The 21,331-nt window shown below is 56.7% G+C and overlaps 2 protein-coding genes across 5 annotated transcripts in view; both read right to left on the bottom strand.

Moving 5' to 3' along the window:
• ST3GAL4 (ST3 beta-galactoside alpha-2,3-sialyltransferase 4) overlaps positions 1–8,972 on the bottom strand; it is a 33,605-nt gene extending 24,633 nt beyond the window's left edge. Inside the window, exons 1-2 of one of the 4 annotated variants that reach the window (XM_030331646.1) lie at positions 8,954–8,972; positions 476–562 (exon numbers count right to left, since the gene is read on the bottom strand). In XM_030331646.1, the coding sequence (XP_030187506.1) occupies positions 476–562; positions 8,954–8,956 (90 nt within the window). In that variant the 5' untranslated portion in view covers positions 8,957–8,972. Of the gene's footprint in view, positions 1–475; positions 563–7,877; positions 8,053–8,953 lie in introns of those variants that run through there. The other 3 variants (XM_030331650.1, XM_030331651.2, XM_030331648.1) reach the window with 3 other exon arrangements.
• A 6,728-nt stretch (positions 8,973–15,700) lies between these two features.
• Positions 15,701–21,331, bottom strand: part of DCPS (decapping enzyme, scavenger) — a 45,449-nt gene continuing 39,818 nt past the window's right edge. The window contains exons 5-6 of the mRNA XM_030333458.1: positions 18,122–18,232; positions 15,701–16,127 (exon numbers count right to left, since the gene is read on the bottom strand). Coding sequence (XP_030189318.1) covers positions 15,861–16,127; positions 18,122–18,232 — 378 coding nt within the window. The 3' untranslated portion in view covers positions 15,701–15,860. The remainder of the gene's footprint in view (positions 16,128–18,121; positions 18,233–21,331) is intronic.

Below are 21,331 nucleotides of genomic sequence, written 5' to 3'. Positions count from 1 at the left end.
GCAGCTGTTCCCCATTCCCTCCGCCTTGGCAGAGTTGAGATGCTGGGCAGGAAGCCCCCACACGCCTCCATTTTGGGAGGTGGGGGGCAAACGCTGGCCCTAGGGCCCCCGGGCAGCTAAACGGGTGGCCAGAGATCAGTCACCATTGCGTGGGACCACAGCAGGGGACCAGCCGGCTCCCAAGACAAGGGAGTCCCAGTGCAAAGCCAAGGTCACACAGACCACAGAGAGGAGAGCGCCAGGCTAGAAGCAGGCCTGGATAGTGGCAGGCCTAGAAGGCGGGGGGGGGGGGGGGGGGGGGGGGTGGTGGACAGGACACAACCTCCCACAGGCCCACCCGTGTTCTTGTCCACAAACGGATGCATGCCTATGCTCTCTCTCTCCCACACAACCCACGGACACGCTCATGCACACACAGCGCACGCGCGCATGAACACACACATCGGCCCAAGCACAACACGCCGTGTGTGCTCACCTGGAAGGTGTCTGAATGGAAATCTCCTCCCTGCTCTGGCCAGCCTCCTCCATCCCAGCAGGTACCTCTGGAGAAAGAGCTGGAGCTCTGGAGAGAGGAGGGCGGGGGGCAGAGGTCAGAAGCCAGAGAAGCTCCACCACCAGGCTCTTCTTTGCCGACCCTCAGGCTCCAGGACAAGGTCCCACTTTCCTTACCAGGGCAGTGTCCAAGAAGGGGGGGACGGGGGGGGGGGGCCAGGGAGCTGAGTTGAAGTTTACTTTGAGTTTACTTTGGGCTGGCACCGTCCCTTCACCAAGCTCAGGGGCTGGAAGAACCATCTCACTAGAAAATGCTGGAGCTGCCAAGAACAGCAGGCTCTCCTGAGCCTCCACAGCCCAGCAGGGCACCTCCCCGGCCACCGGAAGTCCGGCTGCCAGTGTCAGGACAAGTTGGATGTTGAGGCAAGGGGGGTGAGGACCCCGGGGGCAAGAACAGATGTCAGACACGAAGGGAGAGGGAGGAAAAGGGAAGAAAGGAAGGCAGAAAACGGTCAACAAAAGACAGAAAAAGAGGGACAGGACCCAGGAGCGGACCAGAGGAGAGTGGGGGGACAGTGAGTATGGCGAGAAGGGCCCAACAGCCCAGGAGGACGGGCTCCCCCTCTCCCTGAACGCACTCTCCCCAGCCAGGCCTTGGCTAAGCCCCTGGGAGGGCAGAGCCAGCCTGGGAGAAGCAGGACAGAAGTGGACATTTCCAGGGGTGTCCTAGTCCACCAGCTCCTCCGCCAGCCATGCCCCGGGGGATTTCAGCCTCCCCAGTCCTGGGTCTTTGGGGCCTGGAGAACAGAAAGCCCGAATAACGTCAGGACCTCAGAGACAGGGATGAGACAGAGGCAGTGGTGGACGGAGGGGCAGAGAGAGCGGGGGTCACTCCTGAGACAGTCTCCTTCCTACCTGTGGGGAGAGACACTCTGTGACCTCCAAGGGCAAGTTACTAAAACAACAACAATAAAAAAACAACAACACCCCAGCGAGTTACTTTTCTGAGTCTCAGCTCCCTCATTTGCAAAAGGAAACAGTTACTGAGAGGCCACCGTGTGCCAGCACGGTGCCAGGTGCTGGGGACACCAGGGTAAGGCAGTCACAATCCTGCCCTATGGTGACCTCTGAGGCCTCTGCCAGCTTGTTTACCTCATTTGCGTTTCACAGACCTGGGAGGTGGGGCAGATACTATTAGCCCAATTAACAGACGTGCTGATGGAGAACGAATAATGGCCACGGCTCTGCCTGAGGTCACAGACCTGGGGAGTAGACAGAGAGGAGACCAAGGATGCCATCCGGCTCCTGCCCGGCCGCCTGCCCCTGGCTGCTGGGCCGGCAGGGAGACACCTGTCAGTGTCTGGGCCCCACCTGGAACCACAGAAAACACAGCAGCCAGCATTTACAGAGTGCTGGATTCCGCGCACTGGGATGTCACTAGAAACGCTCTCTCGTTCAGAAGTGCGAGCTCCTCGGGGGAGACCGAGGCTCTGTGTCGGGCCCACAGCTGGGCAGCCGGGAAAGGAGTCAAGCCGTGGCTCCCTGTACCACACCACCGTCCCTGCACAACGTGGCCAGCGTGGGAGCTGAGGGGAGCGGGGTGGCACAGGGGGAGGTGGCAGTGTGCTGGGTGGCCGGGGAGGCTTCCGAGTGCACAGCCTCGGGCTGGATGCCCATGGACACTTGCAATTTAGGAAGATGGCTACCGAGGGCACCCGGGCCATACCCGGGGGGCCGGCCAGAGCAAAGGCCAGGAGGTGAGAACACACATGGCGTGCTCCTGGGAAAATAAAAAAGTCTTAATGTGGCTGGATGGGGGCTTTCAAATAAAACTCTTTAGAGCCAAGAAACCCTCCGTCCTACTTTCAAAGGGAATTTTATGTGGAAACCCAATATGGAGAAAGAAGAGAAGTGTAGTTGTTTGGGTAGAAGCAAGAACAGGGGTGAACCGTGCCTCCCGAGAGGACACCTGAGAGAGGCTCCTTAGGGCCAGTCTGTGCAAGGTCTTAAAGTTTGGGCTGAGGAGGTGAAACAGGAACAGGGAGGGGACCCACTGAGCCCAGGGCAGGTAGAAGGAGGGGCCTGCTCTCCTCAGGGGGGCAGAAGCCTGCCCATCCTTACCTGGGGCTCCTGCCTGCCTCCCGGGTGCCCAGAGAGACCCCCGGGGGAGGGGGAGACCCCAGGCAGCCAGGCCAGGCCCTTCTCTGACCAACAGCTCACCTGTCTGCTCACTGCCTTTGCCCCAAGAAAAGGAGGAAGGAAAAACAGGAACGCAGTGAAGACAAAGTCAGAAAACCCAAGCTATGTCTTCCATTCATTTATCAAACAAATATTTACTGAGCACTTGTTATTTGCTAGACATCATTCCAGGCATGAAGAATGTAGCAGTAAACAAGACAGACAAGTTCCGGGAGCTTTACACTAAAATCCTAAAATCTCAGCGAGAAAATGCCTTAAAAGTTTTCAGATCTGCTCCACACCACAAACGTGCTCCTGCTATGCCCACATCTCCTTTGGCCTGTCCCCGTCAAGGTCACCAGTCGATGCGTACGCATCTTTCACTATAGGGACCGTGTCCCCTCCACAGGCAGGAGCATGCTCCAGAGCCTCCAGATGGCCACACCAGAAGACCCCCGCTGGTGTCCCTCCCCACCCAGCCTAGGCAGAGCCTGGGGCAAGGGAGTCAACAGAGCGTCAAATGCACTGTTAGAATGTGCAGGTTTTATTCTATATCAACACAAAACATAAGGATTCCTTGCTAGTTCTGCTGATTCTGAGTCAATGGCCTGGGACCAAGGGAAATGAGTCAGCCCCGTTCTCACCTGCCCAGAGCTCCCGGGCCCCTCAGCCTCTGCCACCGTGACTGCCCTGTTAGCTTCCCTCCCAGGACCCCCCAGCAGTCGTCCCCAGAGCGTGCCCGCGCTGGTGCCCACTTCTCTCCTGCCGTCGCTTCCAGCCAGGCCTCCCTCCTCCTGACCTGTGCACCTGCAAAGGGCGGAGGGGGCTGTGGAAGCTGCGAGGCAGAAGGAGAAGCCCGCCACTAGGACCTCTCCAGGCCGGGGCCAGGCCAGGGCGGGTGTCAAGCAAGGACCCTGGCGCAAAGGTGCTCCCGTCTGGCAGGAATGTGGGGATGCCAGGCCCCGGAGCAGCCGCCTTGGCCCAGATCCCCCTGCTCGGACCTGTAGGGCCCCTCCCCATCTCCACGTGTGGCCACCGTTGCCGGATGAGGCCTTGCAGCCCTGTGGGCGGCAGCTGGGGGAGCCGCTGCATTTCCAAAGGAATAGGAGCCTGCAGGCGGGCCAGATGGAAGCAATTACGGGGGAAAGCAGGAGAGGTGGGGGCTAGGAGGGGCTGGGAGGGCCAGCGGTGGGGAGGGAGGACGAGAGGGAGAGAGGACAGCCCCGCCCTGCCGGACCACAGGGGGCTGACAAGCAAAGTGCCTGCACTCACAGGAAGGGGGCCACATGGGCAAATGGGCAGGGCGAGATGTGGGGTTCGCAAGGGCTCTGGGCTGGGAATCAGGAGGCGGAGGCTGTGGTCGGCCTTAATCACCGATACACTGCGGCCCTGAGCAAAGCCCTTCACACCTCTGAGACTCTTCAGCCATCACAGGAAAGGGGAGGAGGAGCTTGGGGCAGCAGTGCTGGACTCAACTGGCAAGTGCAGGTTTCCCAAACAGGACTAGATACAAAGTCTCCGCTCAGCTGCTCCCCGAGCAGTGTGACCGTGGCCATGCCGTTTACGCTTCTCCAGGCTCCGTTTCTTCGTTTGTAAATGGGCTGAGAGAAAGGGTTGTGTGAGGCTTACGTGATTTAAATAAGTGTATAGCGCACCTTTTTTTTTTTTCTTGTAAGTTTACTGGGCCAGGCTTTTAAAAAGTGCTTGATTGACAAATGGTAACTACTTTTGTTATCTGCTAAGTCTTTTTTATTCTAAGGAGGTCTTTACAGAGGCTGCATGGGCAGAGGACACAGGGCAGGTGGGGGGCATGGGTTGGGGGGCATTGCGGCAGCCCCCTGGATCCCACGCCCTGGAGGAGGGGTGGGATCCAAGGCAGGAACAACAGTGTGCGGGCCCAGCACTCTGCAAAGCGGTCCCTGTCCTCTCCAGCCATCACCACCCTCCCCACCCCACACAGGAAAGCAAGAGCCTGGAGCCGCTGAGCCACTGCGCTGGGCTTTGGAGGGAAGCTCCAGGCAGGAGGAAGGGACTATCCTATAACAGCTCCTCTGGGCTTGCAGAGCCAGGCCTTCTCCCGCTCAAGGCCCAGGTAGACACGGAGGGCTTCACCTAGGCCCGCACCTCCCCTCAGCCCCAGCAGCAGCATCTCTTCCCTGCTGGGCAGAAGCCAGGGCCTCGGATTCTAGAGCAGTCACATCATCTTTCTACAGGCAGCTTTGCAGGGGGCAGGGTGGGCAGAGATAGTGAGATAGTGCCAGGAGCCGCCTGTCTGCTGGTCCCAGGCAAGGGGCCAAGATCAGACGAAAACCTGCAGTTCTGGACACCGATGGCCCTCACACCCTGAAAAGCAAGCGACCCCACACAACCCCTTGGCAGAGTTCAGCCCCTGCTGGGTGCAAGGGGTACCCATCAGGGGCCCCAGGGGAACTGGCTGGGGTCCAGGCATCACATACAGCTACATTCAACCACTTCCTCCATCTGTAGCACAAATAGTGTCACACACACACACACACACACACACACACACACACACACGGAATGTGGTAGAGGTCAGGGGTGCTTCTGAGGCCAGGGGTGGCCAGCAGCGTACCCAGGGTCCCTCAGAACACACATATGCAGAAGTGCTGAGCATTCTGGGAAGGGGGCAACCAAGGAGAGATGGGGGAACAAGTGACTACAGCTCCAAAACCTGCCTAGCCTAGTTGTTTTGTCAAGGCAACCAAAAGTTTCAGATCAAGGTCCCAGGTCTTGAGAAGGAAGGAGGGCCCTGGGGGTCAGGGAAACAGCAGCTGCCTGCCACAGGGGAAATGTCTGACCAGAGGGCAGCTAAGGAGTCCGCAGGGAGGGAGCAAGTGCTCTCCTTTTCCTGAGGGCCCTCCCCTCACTACCTGACCACCCCCACCCTCCAGAGCCCAGGGCCCATCTCCAGGGGCTCGGGAGCTCAACTGGGCTCTGGTGCCTGCCTCGATCTCAATCTGTAGACCTGACCCTCAGACTCTGGAATGTTCTGTGACACTGATCTGGAGGGTCCTATTCAGGAGGCTGAGCCTCTCCCTCTCCTGTGAGCTGGAACCATTTTGTATTATTCTAAGATACAGTGACCCCTTCGCCAAGACAGAGGGTGTAAACTTTTGAGCCATTTTGAGAGGAGGAATTCATAGCTCCACCGGGACAGCCTCTCTGAGGCGAGACCCATAGAATGTGCCCAGATAGGGTCCGAGGGGGGACCCAATGCAGGGCAGAGGCCAGGCCAGGGTAGGGTCACTACGGGATGACCACAGGTTAAGCTAGAACAGAGAAAGGGGGTCCAACTTCTCTGCTCCTGCTGGTGAGGGTGGTAGTGGTGTGTGTGGGGGGGGGGGGCCTTCCAAGATCTGTTACAATTCCAGAAAGGATCAGATTCTTGGTTCTACCCGGAAAACTGGATCCTAAAAGGGCTGAGAGGGTGGAGGGGACAAAAAACTCGGTTTCTGAGGAGTGGGAAGTGCTTTGGGTAGAGAAGGAGGTGAGGGAGGAAAGAGAAGACAGCCCAGAAGACACGGCCGGGCTCCATGGCCGGGGTCTCTGCTCTCAGAAAAGGGGGTCCCTGTTGTCTTGAGCAGTAACCCACACCTGAACTACAGAAGCCCTCTTAGCCCACAGTCCAAGCAGACGATTCCTACTTTCCCTTCCTACATTCTTTCAGCTATGCTCCCCTCCTAACCCCTCAACTTGGACTGGTCGGTGGAGGACTGGCCCCAACTCCTGCCTCTCCTACAACTGCTTGATGAAACCCAGGACCCACGGGACAGCCTAAGATCTCCCACTCAGCCTAACGATGCTGAGGGACAGGGCACAGAGAGGGTTTAGAGTGGAGACAGGAGCAGAGCAAGGTCAGAGGGTATGCCCAGACCAGCTTCCAGCAAAGAGAAAAAGCCCCCACGAGGTAATTTCCAGGCCCCAATAGCTGGCGCCTCCCAGACAACCTCTCTGGAATTATGGGGCAGCTTTGCAGAGTAAGTGTGGCAGAAACATCACTAACAGCACTTACATACCTCTTCCTCTGTGCAGGCAGCTTTCAAAGCACTTAGCACATATCAACACATTTAAAATCGCCCTGGCAAATGCCAGGGCCAGGGCCCGGCGGAGGACGCAGCTCAGGAGAGAGCAGTATTGGTCTGTGCCTCTAGTGACACCCTAGCCCCTACCAGGCCCGTTCCCAAGGTTCTACAAAGAATAAGTCAGCCTGAACTTGGCTTCAACGCTGTGCCTCCCTCCAGTGGTGGAAAGCAAGGCTTCCCTGAGAAGCCAGTGGGGGTGCCAGCCTGTGGGTGGTCATGAGGTCAGACAAGCACAGTTGAGCACCTGAACGCTGCCTACACGCCCCCTCCCCCCTGTCTTCCAGCAGCAGCCCCCCAAGCCAGGCCCTCAGGACGTGTGAAGCAGCAGAAGTACATGAGGCCTTAGATGGCCCAGACGGAGCTTCCCCCCAAGACTGGAAATGGAGGGGGCAGCACGGGCGGACATGTTGGCAACCCTGGGCCGGCCAGGAGGTCCCTGCCAGCACGGGCCCCAGGGAGGCACCCGGGGCAGACAGCTGAGCCCAGGGGTCCTGTCGCACCCTGGGGCCCCACCCTCACCGCAAACCCACCCCTTCCCACTGCCCACCACCCAGCAGCTCTGAGGCACCGTGGCTTAGGCCCAGAGGCCCCCCACAAGGTGGACCTGGTATCCCGGGCACTGCCAGCCTGCAGCCAGCAACCCCCGCCTTCGGGCTCTGCTGGGCGACCTTGCGAGTCCTGCCCACAGATGGACCCAGCAAAGCCTGTCACCTCTAGCAAAGCCAGCCCACCCGATCTTCTGGACTCGATGGGGGCAGTGGTGCGAGAAACCCTGGCTCAGAGGATGCTGAAGGTGGGGACGCCTCTTCAGCCCGGGCTCAGGGGTGGGGGCTAGAAAGTTTCCGGAGAAGAGAACCATCCCGTTCGCTCACTCCGAGGGAGAGAGCAGCACCGGCTTCCCGCGAAAATCTGGTCCAGAGAAAGGGATCCCGGGGCTGCGGCCGCCCCACCCGGGCCGGCCCCGCGCTGCGCCCACGTGCCGGGCCGACCACCTCCCCGGCCGCCGCGGCGCGGGGCCGGGGGCCCGGCAGCCGGGCCCTCGAGGCGCTCCCGCCCTCCCTTCCCCCGCCCGGGCCCCACGGGGACCGGCCGCCGCGTACTCACCCTCGCGGGTGGAGCGGGGCGGGGCACGACACTTTCGCGCACAGCTCCGATCCGCTAGGCGCACGGGCTGGCGGCGCGGCGCTGGCGCTGCGGCTCCGCTCCGCCGGGTCCCTGTCCCGGGCGCGGGGCCGGCCTGGGAGCGGGCAAGTCCGCCTGCGGGGAGGCGGGGGCCCGGGCCCGGGCCCGGGCGGGGGGCGGGGAAGGGGCCGGACACGCTTGCGCACACGGCCGGGGAGCCGACTCCGGGGAGCGGGCGGGCTGGAGGAGGAAGGGCGGGGAGGAGGAGGAAGAGCTGGGGCGCTGCCGCGCGCGGGCGGGGCCGACGCCCGCCGGCCGGGGACTGTGTGGGAGCAGCGGAGGCCACGGAGGGGAGGGGAGGGGAGGGGAGGGGAGGCGGGGGGAGGCGGCGGGACCGGGGGCGGGGGAGGGGGCCGGGGCGCGGAGGGGCGGAAGGGGAGGCCGGATGGGGTGAGGGTAGAGCCCGGCGGGCGCTGCCTCCGTGTGAGTGGCGCCAGGCTGGATGTGCCCAGCGCAGCCTCCGCACACCCTCCTGGGAACAATGAGACCCAACAAAGGGTTCTCGGCTCTCCCACGTGGTGAACAGCGTCCTTCCCTCATTGGGGAAAGTGAGGCACGGAAGAGGGAGGGCCTTGCTCCGGGAGCCTCCCCCCCTTCCCCCAGGGCACAGCGGTGAGGTGCCCTGGACCGAGACCTGGGCCTTTCTCTGCCCTAGTCTGCACCTGCAGCTCCCACACTGCTCTCTGCACCCCTCTTCTGCACACCTATTTTGGCCTTGAGAAAGCCTCTCAGTTTCTGTTCCTTACTGAAGGCGTCAGGCATCCTGTCGCCATCAGGCTCCTGACCCTACTTGGTTGGGCTCAGACATCCCCAATCAAACCTGGAAACAGCAGTCCAGAAGTCACGGCCAGGACAACCCCCAGCCCCCAGCCCCCGAGGCACTCCTTTTCCTAGGTGAGTGGTATTTACCGAGCCCCCAGTGTGAACAGCCTGGTGCCTGAGGCTCCAGGAGCTCCAGGGAAAGTCTAAGACCCAGTCCCTGCCTCCAAGAAGCTTACCATCCAGCCACGGAGAGAAAGCTTACAAAGGACTTCTGTTCAAGAAGAAGGCAAGAGAGGATGTGACTAAGTGTCAGGGCATGAGTCACTGAGGGTAAATGCAAAGGGGATTCGGAGAAGTGCCAACTCCAGGTTCACTGCAGATGAAACTGAAGGGCTTATCTGTTGAGAACAGGTGCCTCGGGAAGCTCGGCTCTGCAGGAGCAAAGTGGAGAAGGCTTGGGTTAACAGAGGCGGGCCTCCAAGTTCTTCCACAAGTGACCGTTCTGTCCTAAGTCACACCTTGCACAAAGGTGTTTTTTTCCTGCGTTTCCCCATTGTCTAACATCATTACGTTTGAATGGTGCCTTTGGCTTGGTCAGGCAAGCATTCATTCAACAGCTACTTACTGCACGTCAGCTCCAGGCCTGGAGCTAACCTAGGTGGAAAGAAGCCAGTGACTAAAGTCCTTGCCCTGAGCAAGTCCAGGGGACAGGGGGCTCTCCTTTTACACATAGGAAAACTGGTCCAAAGAGAGTGAGCAACTACCAGAAGCACCTGGGTAAGTCTGGCCAAGCTGACCTGAGAATCTGCCCAGTTCTAAACTTTGCTAACTCTTTGACGAATGAGATCTAAACACAGTTTGCTGTTCTTGCTGTGAACCATGTAAACTTTGCTCTGCCAGAGACTAGAACTGAAGGGCCTGCTCTCACTCCTGGAGACCTGATTCCCAAATCTGCCTCTGTCATCACATGGCTTTAGTTTTCTTACTAAACAAACAAACACCCCCCCCCCAAAAAAAAAACCTTACTAAAAAAAATGGAGGGGGTGCCTGGGTGGCTCAGTCGGTCAAGTGTCTGACTTCGGCTCAGGTCATGATCTCGTGGTTGGTGAGTTCGAGTCCCGCGTCGGGCTCTGTGCTGACAGCTCAGAGCCTGGAACCTATTTCAGATTCTGTGTCTCCCTCTCTCTCTGCCTCTCCCCTGCCTATGCACTGTCTCTCTCTCTCCCTCTCTCTCTAAACGAAATAAACATTAAAAAAAGGAAATAACTGTGTTTAGTTAAAGGTATTAAATTAGGCAATGGATAGGAACTTGCTCTCAAGCTCTTGTGCTTTGCAAGTGTGTGTCGTTCTATTATGCAGGCGGCTTCCCTTCTCTAACCTGTAAGAGTATTCGGGTCCCCTCCCCTCCCCCTCCCCCAGCTTGTCCTGGGCCTGGTTACTGGGTGCCCAGAAGCCAACTGTAATTCTGACTCCTCCCCTTCGGCCACAATGTGCTTACTCATGATCTTTCTTTCCCCTTCAGTTTCTTAATGGCACAACCAGATGCTTTGCTAGCTGCCTAGAAGCCTTATCACCAGTGGGGCAGGAGGGAAGCAATTCGGGTGCCTTTCGACCCCAGGTGAGGGGTTCTGGAGCCATCTGAGCACCTCCCAGCTCCTCGCACCCTTGCAAGACACTGCTCGGCAAGAGGCTATGTGATGGAGCAAGCAGGGCTTTGGCTCCTGGGGGAAGGTTCTTCCCGGAAGCTGGCTCTGCTCTGCCAAGCTCAGGTCAAGACAACCTGACGGACGGCAACCTGGGTCCCAGTCCCTCTCTGAGCCACGCTGCTTCCGTTCCTGTTTCCTCTGCCTCCCTTTAGCTCTGTGGCTCTGTCTCCACGGTGGAGGAACTGGAGGACACCTCTGCTGGGGCAACCAGAGGGGCCTCTGTAGCAGAGGGAAGAGGCAGAGGAGTGAGGGGCCCTGAAGGGGCAGGTGCACGTAGGGCTGGGGAGCCCTGGCCCCGGAGACCCCTCCTTGGCAGGCCGCGGGTGTGGGTAGGAGGCACATTGCCGCTTGACAAATGTGCCTCACAGGCTTCTGGCTCCTGTCCCTCACATGTGCCACGTTAGCATCCTGCCCACCAGGAGGAGGGAACAGCAAGATGCCGTGTGAGGAAGAAATAAACCCAATCCAGCATCTCAGATGCTTTTAAAAATAGCAACTCTGGGATGGTATTTCAGCTCCTATTTTTATCAGATTTATATGACTGGACCATGAAGCTGAGCTGTTCCCAGGGTTCTCAATAGCAGGGGACATCACTGTTGTAGTCTTAGAAACCTGCCAGTAGGCCAAGGCATTCCAGGAACCTTTAGTCTGGAAGAGATCCCAAGAAGTCACTGCGTGCAGTGCTTGACTGTTTAAGGCCACAATCAATTAACCACAGATCGTTCATGGCTTGCTTTTTGCCTTAAAGTCACTTGGTTGCTATGCCTCCGCTGAATCATCTAGGATTTTACAGCCCTTCGGATCAGTTAGTTCTTTTTAATATCTAGCCCAAATATCTCCGGTTACCTCCTCTTTGGGCCTTCTCACAGTAGGACAATAGTTAACGTTTACCGAGTGACCACTACGTCCACAAAATCCTCTTAGTGAATCCCGACAAAACCCCTCATGGTGGGCACTATTATCATTCCTAATTTAGGAGCAGTTATGTAACTTGCCCAAGGTCATACCTGGGTGCGGGGCAGATTCTGTGACGGAACCATCAGACCCCACTGCCTCTTAGGCACTCGCACAGTCCTGAAGGAAAAACTGGCTGGCGTTCTAATTGTGCACGCGTGCCTCAAGCTGGCTTAGGTCGAGGCCCCCCAGCGTGCTGAGCCATGCTCTTTCCAACTGCTGGGCCTACGATTGTGCGGGCCTTTGCTATCAAGCTTAGCCTAGAAATGTGGCGTCTTCTTGCGTAAGGTCTCACAGCCCCCTCTGCCTTTTTGAAGGCATTCACCACTCTTGTAATTACTTTGCAATTAATGAAGTGCAATGTAATTGAATTGAAACACTCTAAACAGATTCCGTCCATGTTTATTTTTTAAGTGGTTAAAACATGGGAACTTCAAGTTTATGTAGATTTCAGAATCCAATATAATTTTCCTAATAATAACAATACAATAAACACAGGGTTGCCGACACGTGTGTTGCTAAATGAGGGTATTTTAAAAATGACTACCTTTCATTATCACCACCTTCCTCTTAGAAAAAAGACACTTTCACTTTATACATACATGTTTAGAATAACGATTTTGTCCTTCCTGAGAAGCAAGGGTTGGCCGGCCTACATCAGTCTGGCTAGAAATAAAATAGATATGCTAACCTGTTTTGGATATGGAAGTATTACAAGAGAAACAATTTCAAGTATTACTTTGTATGTAAGTATCTCTTGATTTGTTTCTCAGGACGGGGATGGGTGTTCAACAGGGACATGCAGAGTAGACCCTCAGTGTCCAGCTTGTTATTTTTCTCAAATTCATGAAGGAATGTTGACAAATCCAGAACACTCAGCAATTTTGCTCTCGGAGGAAACTTTTAGGCAAACTGAAAGGAGCCAAGAAACAATAGCAGTCATGCCTCCAACTGCTTCCTTCCTTCTCCAGCCACACGCCAAGGGGATAGTGGGCCAAGCACCGGGGCTGACAGCCAATTGTGGACGTGTCCAGGATTTTTCTGGGAAGGGTGACATCCACCACTGCTCCAACAGAGCAGGGACACAGGCATGTATGCCGAGGACACGCGATCAAACACAGAAGGCACTCTTTGCAGCACGCAGGACAGATTATGCTGCCGGAGGGGGGTGGGGGGGAGGTGGCATTTGCTAGTTAGTTAAGGTGGGGCCGAGAAACCCTGGTCATGCTCAGGAAGTTCTCTCAGGGGAGGCAGGATGTTGGGCACTGCAACGTGTCATCAAGGGGAAAACTGGGGCAGAGAGGGGTAGCTCTAATTCTGCATCCCCCGGAAAACCAAGAGACCTGGACTGAGCTCCTTTACAGGAGGGGACAGCCCTTGCGGTGGGGGTGCGGGTGGGGGTGGCAAATTGCTGCACCTGCCTCAGGCCCACGGGCCCCAACGTGGAGTGAGCTGCCCCTGGGAACAGACTCCCTAGAAACGACAGGAAGTGGCATTCATGTGTGGTCAGAAACCGTGGGTCTTAGAGAAGAGTCCTGCCAGGCCCTCTGGGATTTCAGTGAGGTGTAACAGAGAGATGGGCCCCTTGACTCAGTCAGTTCTTCCCTGCAGCTTGAGGCCCCAGGATTCAGGTGAGATGGAGTCTCGTGTGGTTACAGGGGCAAATAGGTATACGACAAGAGACTCAGCAGGATCCATTTCATGGCTCACCACACATCTGACCAGCTGTTTCCTGGAGAGAAGCAGCAAACACTCTTGTGCGCAGTGACACCGGCCCCTGCTGGGGCCTTTGGGGGCATGAGGCCAAACTCCTGAGGTCTTCTCCCAGCTCGCAGGGCTGCCCTCTGGGCCTTCATGACTCCTACTCCAGGCACCAGGGGAGAACTGACCCCCTCCTCCCCTCGGAAAGCAGAATCGGTCCCGACAGAGGAGCACCTCCCGGCACTACAAAGGAGCACAGCCTTTAGAACCTCCCTCTAGAACAGCCTTTACCTACTGTCTCGTCCTATGCTCCCCTGCCCCACTGAGTCATGCTCCCCGAGGGTACAGACCCGCAAGACCTTCTTGTTCCTGTCAGCGCCTTGCAGTCCTGGCCCATGCAGGATGTTTGGTAGAAACTTGAAGGGTGAGTAAACCCGAGAGGGAGGAGGAGGGATGGGACAGATCAGGCGAGGGAGCCAAGGCTGGGAATGCCTTCACAGGGCTTAGTCCCAGGGAGCTAGAGATCTTGTCCCCTGGGAGGCTCTTGAGTGCTCTCCTTTTTGGTTCAGCACTGGCCACCTGCTGGTCTTCTCTAAGCACGCACCCTCTGTGCCCCACCGGCAGCAACTGATCGCCCAGGAGAAGAGGACGCTCCCAGGATTGGGTCCCTCCACTCTGTCTGCGAGGAGGGGCCTCTGGGTTCGTGTTCCCTCCACTCCTCTGCTCGCCTCGTTTGTCTTTGCAACAGTTTTTGTTTTTTTTAAGTTTATTTATTTTGAGAGAGCGAGGGAGAGCACAAGCAGGGAAGGGGCAGAGAGAGGATCCCAAGCAGGCTCTGTGCTGTCAGTGCCGAGCCCGACGTGGGGCTTGAACTCCTGAATCCTGAGATCATGACCCGCGCTGAAATCAAGTGTCTGATGCTGAGCCGACTGAGCCACCCAGGCGCCCCCTACGACAGCTCTGACGCATGGGAGAAAGACCAGCTGCCTTCATTTCCACCTGCAGAAGGTGCGGGCCACACCTCTCTCCCTGTAACCAGCCCCCTCCGGCCTCACCACCCTCATCACCTTGCTCCAGTTCGGCGGCCCTGCCGAGCACTGTCGGGATTCTGAAAGCATCCCCCGCGTGTCTTCCTAGGGGAAGCTTTTACTCGAGCCTGTCTCACATACCTGTTTTCAAGATAACTACCCGGGCGTTGCCTTTTTACTCCTACGTTCCTTGGCTGTCTGCCCCAGTAGCCTGGAGGGTAGGTAGGAGCTTTGTTTTCCCAGCACTTAAAATACCGTCTGGCTCAAGAGTTGATCGGTAAGTCAAAGTTTAGCATAAAGCAACATTAGCACACGGTACGTTTACACGGCAGGACGCTTCATGGACCCTCATCCCCGCTCTCCTTCACAAAGCAACAGGCTCGGGACTCGTTAGGGCTGGTGTAACGTTAGGGGGTGAAGGTCGGCTCCCGGAGGAGAGACTTCTGTCTGTTCACCACTTACCAGTCTCTGGGGCAGTGCCTGGCCAGCAGCACGCGTTCAATAAACATCTGATTCTGTTTCTCAGTCCAGGGATTGCAGAATAGGAGCCGCCCCTCTCTGCCTTATGCTTCCCTCTTACCACCTGGTGGAACCCGACATCCCGTTTCCCCCGAGAAAGCCCCCTGAGGAGGTGCAACCTGGTGTCCTTCAGCCCCAGCTTGACTAACCAGCAATGCCAGCCCCTCTGTAGCGGCGTGACAGAGCTGTCCTCTGTGCCGATACAAGCGCCTTCTGTCTTCAACCGCGTGCCCTCGCATGCGTGCCTGTGTCCCTGTGCTGCTGGAGCCATGGTAGATGTCACCCTTCCCAGATAAGCACCCGAAGGCTCCCTACAGGCCACCAGCCCCAGACACCTTGAAGTCCCTTCCTGGCCTCCAGATTCTATGGACAGGGGACCTGTGACGCTCCGGTCCCACCTCGAACCGGAGCCCCTCAGAGCTTTGTCCTCCACTGCAAAAGCCTCGTTTTGCCCTTGTTGATATGGTTTTGCATGTGATCTCCTGGCTGCTCTATGTAAGTCTGTTTTGTCTTCCTGCCTAGATAATAAACTCAAGGCCAGGGACTCGCCGACCGAGTAACAGAGGCAAAGGCAGGCTTTTTGGGCTTTTGCCTCATCTGATTCTTATTAAAGCCCTCCCACTTCCAGGCGGTCATCCTTCATCCTTGTCAACAAGAAGTTTATCAGCAGGGTTGACTCACACACGGGAGGTGCAATCTCAATTCTGGGCAGGGAAAGAGGAAGCGCTGTCAAAAAAACCTCTATAGATTATTTCCAGAGAGTTTTTGTATTTGGTTTTTTTGGGGAACTCCCAGACATGTGGGCCCAGAAAACCATTAGGAAGATGTCGAAAATGGGAAGGAGGGACAGGGGCGTGATGGCGGAGTAAGGCTTGCAGACGGGGAGAGGTGCTGTCGGATTCGGGACTCGGCAATCGCCAGGGATGGCGCTCCCAGGGATTTGCAGAAAGCCCTCGGCACGCTCCCAGGTCAGCTGAAGCCACCGCCCCCCGACTTGGCTGCTCTTTTCTCAGGATCTGCCCACCCCGCTCTCTCGCACCACCTGCCTCCCCAGGCCCTGGCGTCAGTCCACACCGAAGGAGACCAATACTTTATTCACATACTAGAAATAAGCCGGTACAAAATACACTTTTGAAAAATCCACTCGGTGCAAAAACTCCCTCCGTCCCTCCCCGCCCCGCCCCCCAGCCCGCACATCTGTGTTCCTGTCCCAGGGGACGGCCCCTGGGCCACACTCAGCTCCTCTGGGCCTCCTGCAAGAGCTGGAGCAGGGGGTCGTCGGCCCGGAGGGCAAAGGTGAGGGTGCGCCGCTGGTAGTGCTCCGGGTCACACTCCAGGTTCTCGATCACCTCTGCTAACAGGTGAGCCCGCTCCACCGCCGAGCCAGGGGCCTCGAAGCCCAGGGCGGTGAAGTGCACGTGCAGGTGGTAGTAGGAAGGCAGGTAGTGCAGGTACACTCGGAGGCGATCCCCCTTCACCCCGTAGCGCTGCAGGATGGCTTCCTGAGAAAGGGTAGCGGCGGGACGGGTTACCGTGCTGCCCACGGGCCAGCGCCAGAACCCTCCTCTAGGCCCAATCCCCGACTAGCCTCCGGACGTCTGATAAAACCCTGCAAACAGCTCCCTGCCCACGGTTTGCTGCGGGTCTCTGTGTTCCATTCCAGGGAGTCAACAAAAGCAGGTGACAGCCGCAAGGGGGAGGCTCCTTCTCCCAAATGAAGGGAACGGTGGCCTCCATTGGGGTTCCACACTCCAACCTGCACACAACACTCAGGCTCCTCAGACAGTCGCTACTGGGAATCTAGGAAGTCCCAGTGCCAAGAGACAGGCCCCAGATGCCCAAGACTATGGGGACCATCCTCCCCCCAGGTGACCGATGTGTGCTTAAGTCACCGGGTAAGTGGGAGGGAGGCTTGTACCCCCTCTTAGCATGGAAGAGTGCACAGCCGGGAACAAGGGTGACAGGGACGGGGCTGAGCCGAGGCCTGGTGGAAGAGAGAGGGTGGGGGAGGGTGCATGGGAAGGGCTGCCCCTAGAAGATCCGGGGAAGGTCTCACTGGACTCCTGGAGGAAGCAGGGAACACGGACCTTGGCCCTGGCTCCCTCTGACCACCCTCCACCTTGCTCAGGGGTTAGGGCTTTTTCTACCGAACTCCCTTTCAGGAGCCTCCTAGGCTTGGCATTGACAGGAGACTCTGATTTCCATTCTGGGTGAATCCCTGAGGAGGTCAGAGGTGAAGAGAAAAAGACTAGGGCCTCAGTGGGCTCAGAATACACGCCACAATTACATCCTGGACTTGGAACTCCGCCTGGGGATCTCTGCAGCAGTGTGAGGTCAAGGCCGGGGCACCCAAAGGCCTTCCGGGGATACGTATGGCTGGCCTGTCTGGGCGAGGCTGCCTGAGCTGCAGGGCAAGTCCAAGTGTAGGCCCCGCATCTCCCGGAGAGAAAGACACCACTCTCTGATATCCGCAGGCGTTTTAGCAGAGAAGCAAATGACTCCAAAAAGAGACAGGTGGCCAGAGAGACAGTGATGTGGGCAGGCGGGAAGAAGAAGGCCGGGCAGCTGGGGTCTAGAGGTCAGCAGAGAGTGGACCCACGAGAGCCCCTCCCCCAGGCCTGCGGCAAAGCCTCTGAGCAGCAAGGTGGCGAGCTTCTCTCCTGGCCGGGCACCCTGGTGACTGCTGGGCCCTGGCACGGGGGCTGCATCTTTGATTGTTTCTGAAACATCTCTGAATGTTTCTGAGAACGACATCACAGAATGGGATTTAGCAGCATTGCATCCAGATACTGAGGCCCAGAGAGGTGAGGTGAAGAGTCCTGCCCAGAGTCTCTCCGGTGGTTAGGATCAAAATGTCAGAATCAAGACCACAACTCAGGATTCTAGACTCACTTCTCCCACCTTCCTTTGCCTCTTTACTATTTATTTTTTTGAAAGGGGGAGGGTGCAAGTCAGTGAGGGGCAGAGAGAGAGAGAGAGAGAATGGGGCTTGAGCTCACCCAATGTGGGACTCGAACTCATGAACCATGAGATCATGACCTGAGCTGAAGTCAGATGCTTAACCGACTGAGCCACCCAGGCGCCCCAGGGCTCCTCTTTACTTTCATGTGATTCAACAAATATCCCAGTATAAAGCACCCCAGAATGCCAGGTGCTACAAAATTCAGTCTCTGGCCATAGGGGACCCATCTCCCCAAGAAACATGTCTGGTGCAATGTGGCTGTCATCAGCAGACACAGGTGATCCTGGGATGGGAGGGGAACCTTGGCGGAGGAAAGGTGGCTGAAAGTAGAGCTGAAGGGTAGGGCAGGACCAGGAGACAAGGGCCTTGTGAGTCCATCTAAAGGACCTTCGTGAGGTCCTGGGACTGGCATCCAGAGACAGGCCCCTTTCACAGATGGACTTCTGGAAAGGGTGAGGAAAGCGGCCACGAACACACTGGAATTGGAATATGATTCCTCTGGGCTTCAGTACGGATGTGGCCAAGGCAACTCACCTGCCCCTCCCGGAGGATGTTCCTGAGCAGCGGCAGGTGCTCTGGAGTAAGGTCCCGCAGTGATCTGATGCCCCGGCGATGGCAGATGGCAATCAGGTACAGGTCATCTAGCTGCGCAGAGATCGGCACGGGTAAACCAGGCTCAGCAGGGGACAGAGCCAGGGGAGGCTGCCAGTCCTGGAATTCTGCAGGGAAGCCAGGAAGTACCCACCCCCAGGCCTGCTGTAGCACCAGCCACAGGCGATCCCGGGGAGCCCACGGGAGGACCAATCCCTGGGCAGTGGGGGCCTCCACATGCCTGGGATGAGTGGGACAGTCTAAGGATAGAACTTCTGTTTATTCTTCCTGCTAAAGAGTACCATATAGGAATATTTATATACTCACAGAGCTGACGAGGGGGTGGGAGGAGAAGGTTCAAAGAAGTGCCAAGGACAACTTTCCCTCCAAGACTTTAAAATCTAATAGCATATAGGTGAGTAACTACTACAAGACACAAAGTGATAAAAGTACAGGAGGAAGAAGGAAAGACTATCTAGCTAGGGTGATCCAGACATGCTTCCTGGAAGAGGAGGTAGGGGACCCAGGTCCTAAAGAAGGGGTAGCATTTAGAGGAAGAGCATTCAGGTTAGAAGGAACAGTGACAGCAAAGGCTCAGAGACAAGAAAGTATACAGCATGTGAGGGGCAGAGTAAGTAATTCGATTTGTCTGGAGTCCAGGGTAGGGGAAGGATGTAGAAGGATTTGAAAGGTGGAAAGGGGCCCCGGGGCCAGCTCAGCAATGAGCACCACCAGAGCGCTTAACCTTTTCCTCTCTTCCCCTAATGCACAGGGCTCATAGGCCAACCCTTCCGGCTGTCCTTCCTGAAAACAGCGCCTGGCCGAAAACCTGGAGGTCACAACAGTGTAAAGAACCAAAGTCAACAAGATCTTGTGCCAGAGAGCAAATAAACTCTTCTTCTGCCCAGAAAACCTTCCCGCCCTCCCTGCTCACCCACACTGGCCCTGGCCGACTATCACATCCATGTGCGAGGCAGGCCCCAGACACCAGGGCTCCAAGGAGCAAGACGCAGGAGGAAGCCGGCAGCACTCAGCCAGGCAGCGTGAGCTGCTAGATCCCTCAAGGACATAATCTGGGGACCATGAGTCACCAACCAAATCCCCAAGGGCCCCAGTTTGAAAACTGAGAAGACGGTTTTCCATATGGTGCCTGGTGTCCAACTGTGCCCCTTCAGGCCAACAGAGTCTCTTCCTACCACATTCTTCTCTGCACAGTTCCAACAATCCGGGCTCTCTGCCTCAGGCCGGCTACAGACCAGCCCCGTGGGAACCGCCCAGCAGCTGGCTGAGCTGTGCCTACCTAGGCTTCAGTTTTGCCCATCGGGCTCTCCCAGACTCTCCCTTCTCATGGCCTGTGCCCAGGACATTTGCTCTGTCCCTCGTGAGGAGCCCAAGAGAAGCAGGAAACAGAACTGCTTGAACTCGGGGTGTACATGTGCCTGTCAGTGTCTCCAGCCGTTCTTATATGTCACTGTCACAGACTCTCAAATAACAGTGGCATTTGTTTTAGATGATGTCTGCTGACAAATCACAAACGTGGCATTAAATCACACCTCTCTGCTCCACTGGCAGGGAAAGAAACCCATTCTGTGATAGGCAGACGTGAGCCCAGATTTTCTGCAGGCAGCCCAAGGGCCCCCGGCCCAGAGAAATGGCATGAAGAAAGCCAGACAAGGACCTGGCAAGGGTCTCAGGCTGGTATCCCTCAAGCTGGCCCATCGGTCACTTCGGGCAGGCAGTCACCACTGATCTCTTTTTACAAGGCAGGACAGCAGAGTCAAAGGAACAGCTTCCTGGCAAGGGGCACGGTGGAGAATGGCCGGAGGGCCATCTTTCCACCTCTGGAGCGACCCAGAGGAAGAGTTTCTTGGTCTGAGCCCTTTAGATCAAAGAACCTACATTATATGAGCGGAAAGTGCATGTTGTGTCCATAGAAACACACCCTATATACTTATATACACAACATGCAGAGACGATACCTGGAAGGAGAGACAAAGACATAATCTCTTTTGAGAAACAGTCCCTTCTGGGGAACGGAAGTGGAAGAATGTGGGGTGAGGGAACTTGCTTTCACCGCACTATTTATTCTATTCTGCACTTTTACCTCGTGCATGTCTTAACTAGACCTTAAAAAAAAAAAAAAAAGCAAATAAAAGAGAATATATAAGTGATCTCTTAAAAGAACTGAGGAAGGGATATTATAAACTCCAGGGAGGCAAGATTCTCTAACAGACATTAGGCATTTGATAAATCTTGTGGAATGGATAGATGGGTGGATGGATGGACATACGGACAAAGTCTCTTTAATCCTGGGCCAGCAGCTGGGAGGCGAGGAGATTCCTGGGTGGCTAGGAAGGCTCCTTAGGGCAAATATGGCGGGTTCCTCTCTCCTCAACCCTCCTCTAGTACAAGGACAAAGAAGTCCAGGCCCGGTCTGTCTCGCCTGCTGGCCACGCTGCCAAATTCTAAGGGAGCAGTCAATTTCAGTGTTCTGTCACAAGCCAAGGATTTAAGACAACGAAATATGGCACCACTAAGAGACAAGTGCTAATTAAGGAAAGGTTAAGAACAATTGCACCTGTATGACCATTAAGGGAAACGTGACATTTAAGCTGGCCTATTCACAACCCCCAAGGGCAAGTCGCCCCAGCCCTGTGGCTGGGAGCCCAGTGCAGCTCCTGAAGACTTTTCTGTCTTAAAGGGAACGGAGAGACAGGGCAGTTCCACCGGCAGGCCCAGCGGGATGCCTGCCAGCACAAGGTCAAAAGGACAATGGATTTTCATTCTCAGGGCCCTGGGCTCAAGTGTGTTCAAGGGCTTCTTGAATGGAGATGCAGGAGTCAATCTTTTGCTGTCCCCGCCTGGCCCTCAGACCACCACCTCCTACGAGTCACAAGCTCCTTAGTCTTCAAAGACCTCGTGAAGCAGAAGTTCCTTCCACCTCACATCCCATCTCCCGTGACCCAGTCTGTGACCCGGGGCCTCCAGGCACGGGGCTGCCCAAGGGGACAGACGGGGTTTGCAGAGCTGCACTCCCGCTCTGTGGCCTTGTCCCCGCTCCCAGACGACTCCAGGGCCAGACCTGGCTTCTTCCCTCAAGGCCTGAGACGGAGATAAGCTGAAGGGCAGGGGGTAGGGGCGTGGACACAGGAA

Source organism: Lynx canadensis, chromosome D1 (genome assembly GCF_007474595.2).
Source record: "Lynx canadensis isolate LIC74 chromosome D1, mLynCan4.pri.v2, whole genome shotgun sequence".
NCBI classification, from domain to species: Eukaryota; Metazoa; Chordata; class Mammalia; order Carnivora; family Felidae; genus Lynx; species Lynx canadensis.
This window is presented reverse-complemented; position numbering and strand designations above follow the sequence as displayed.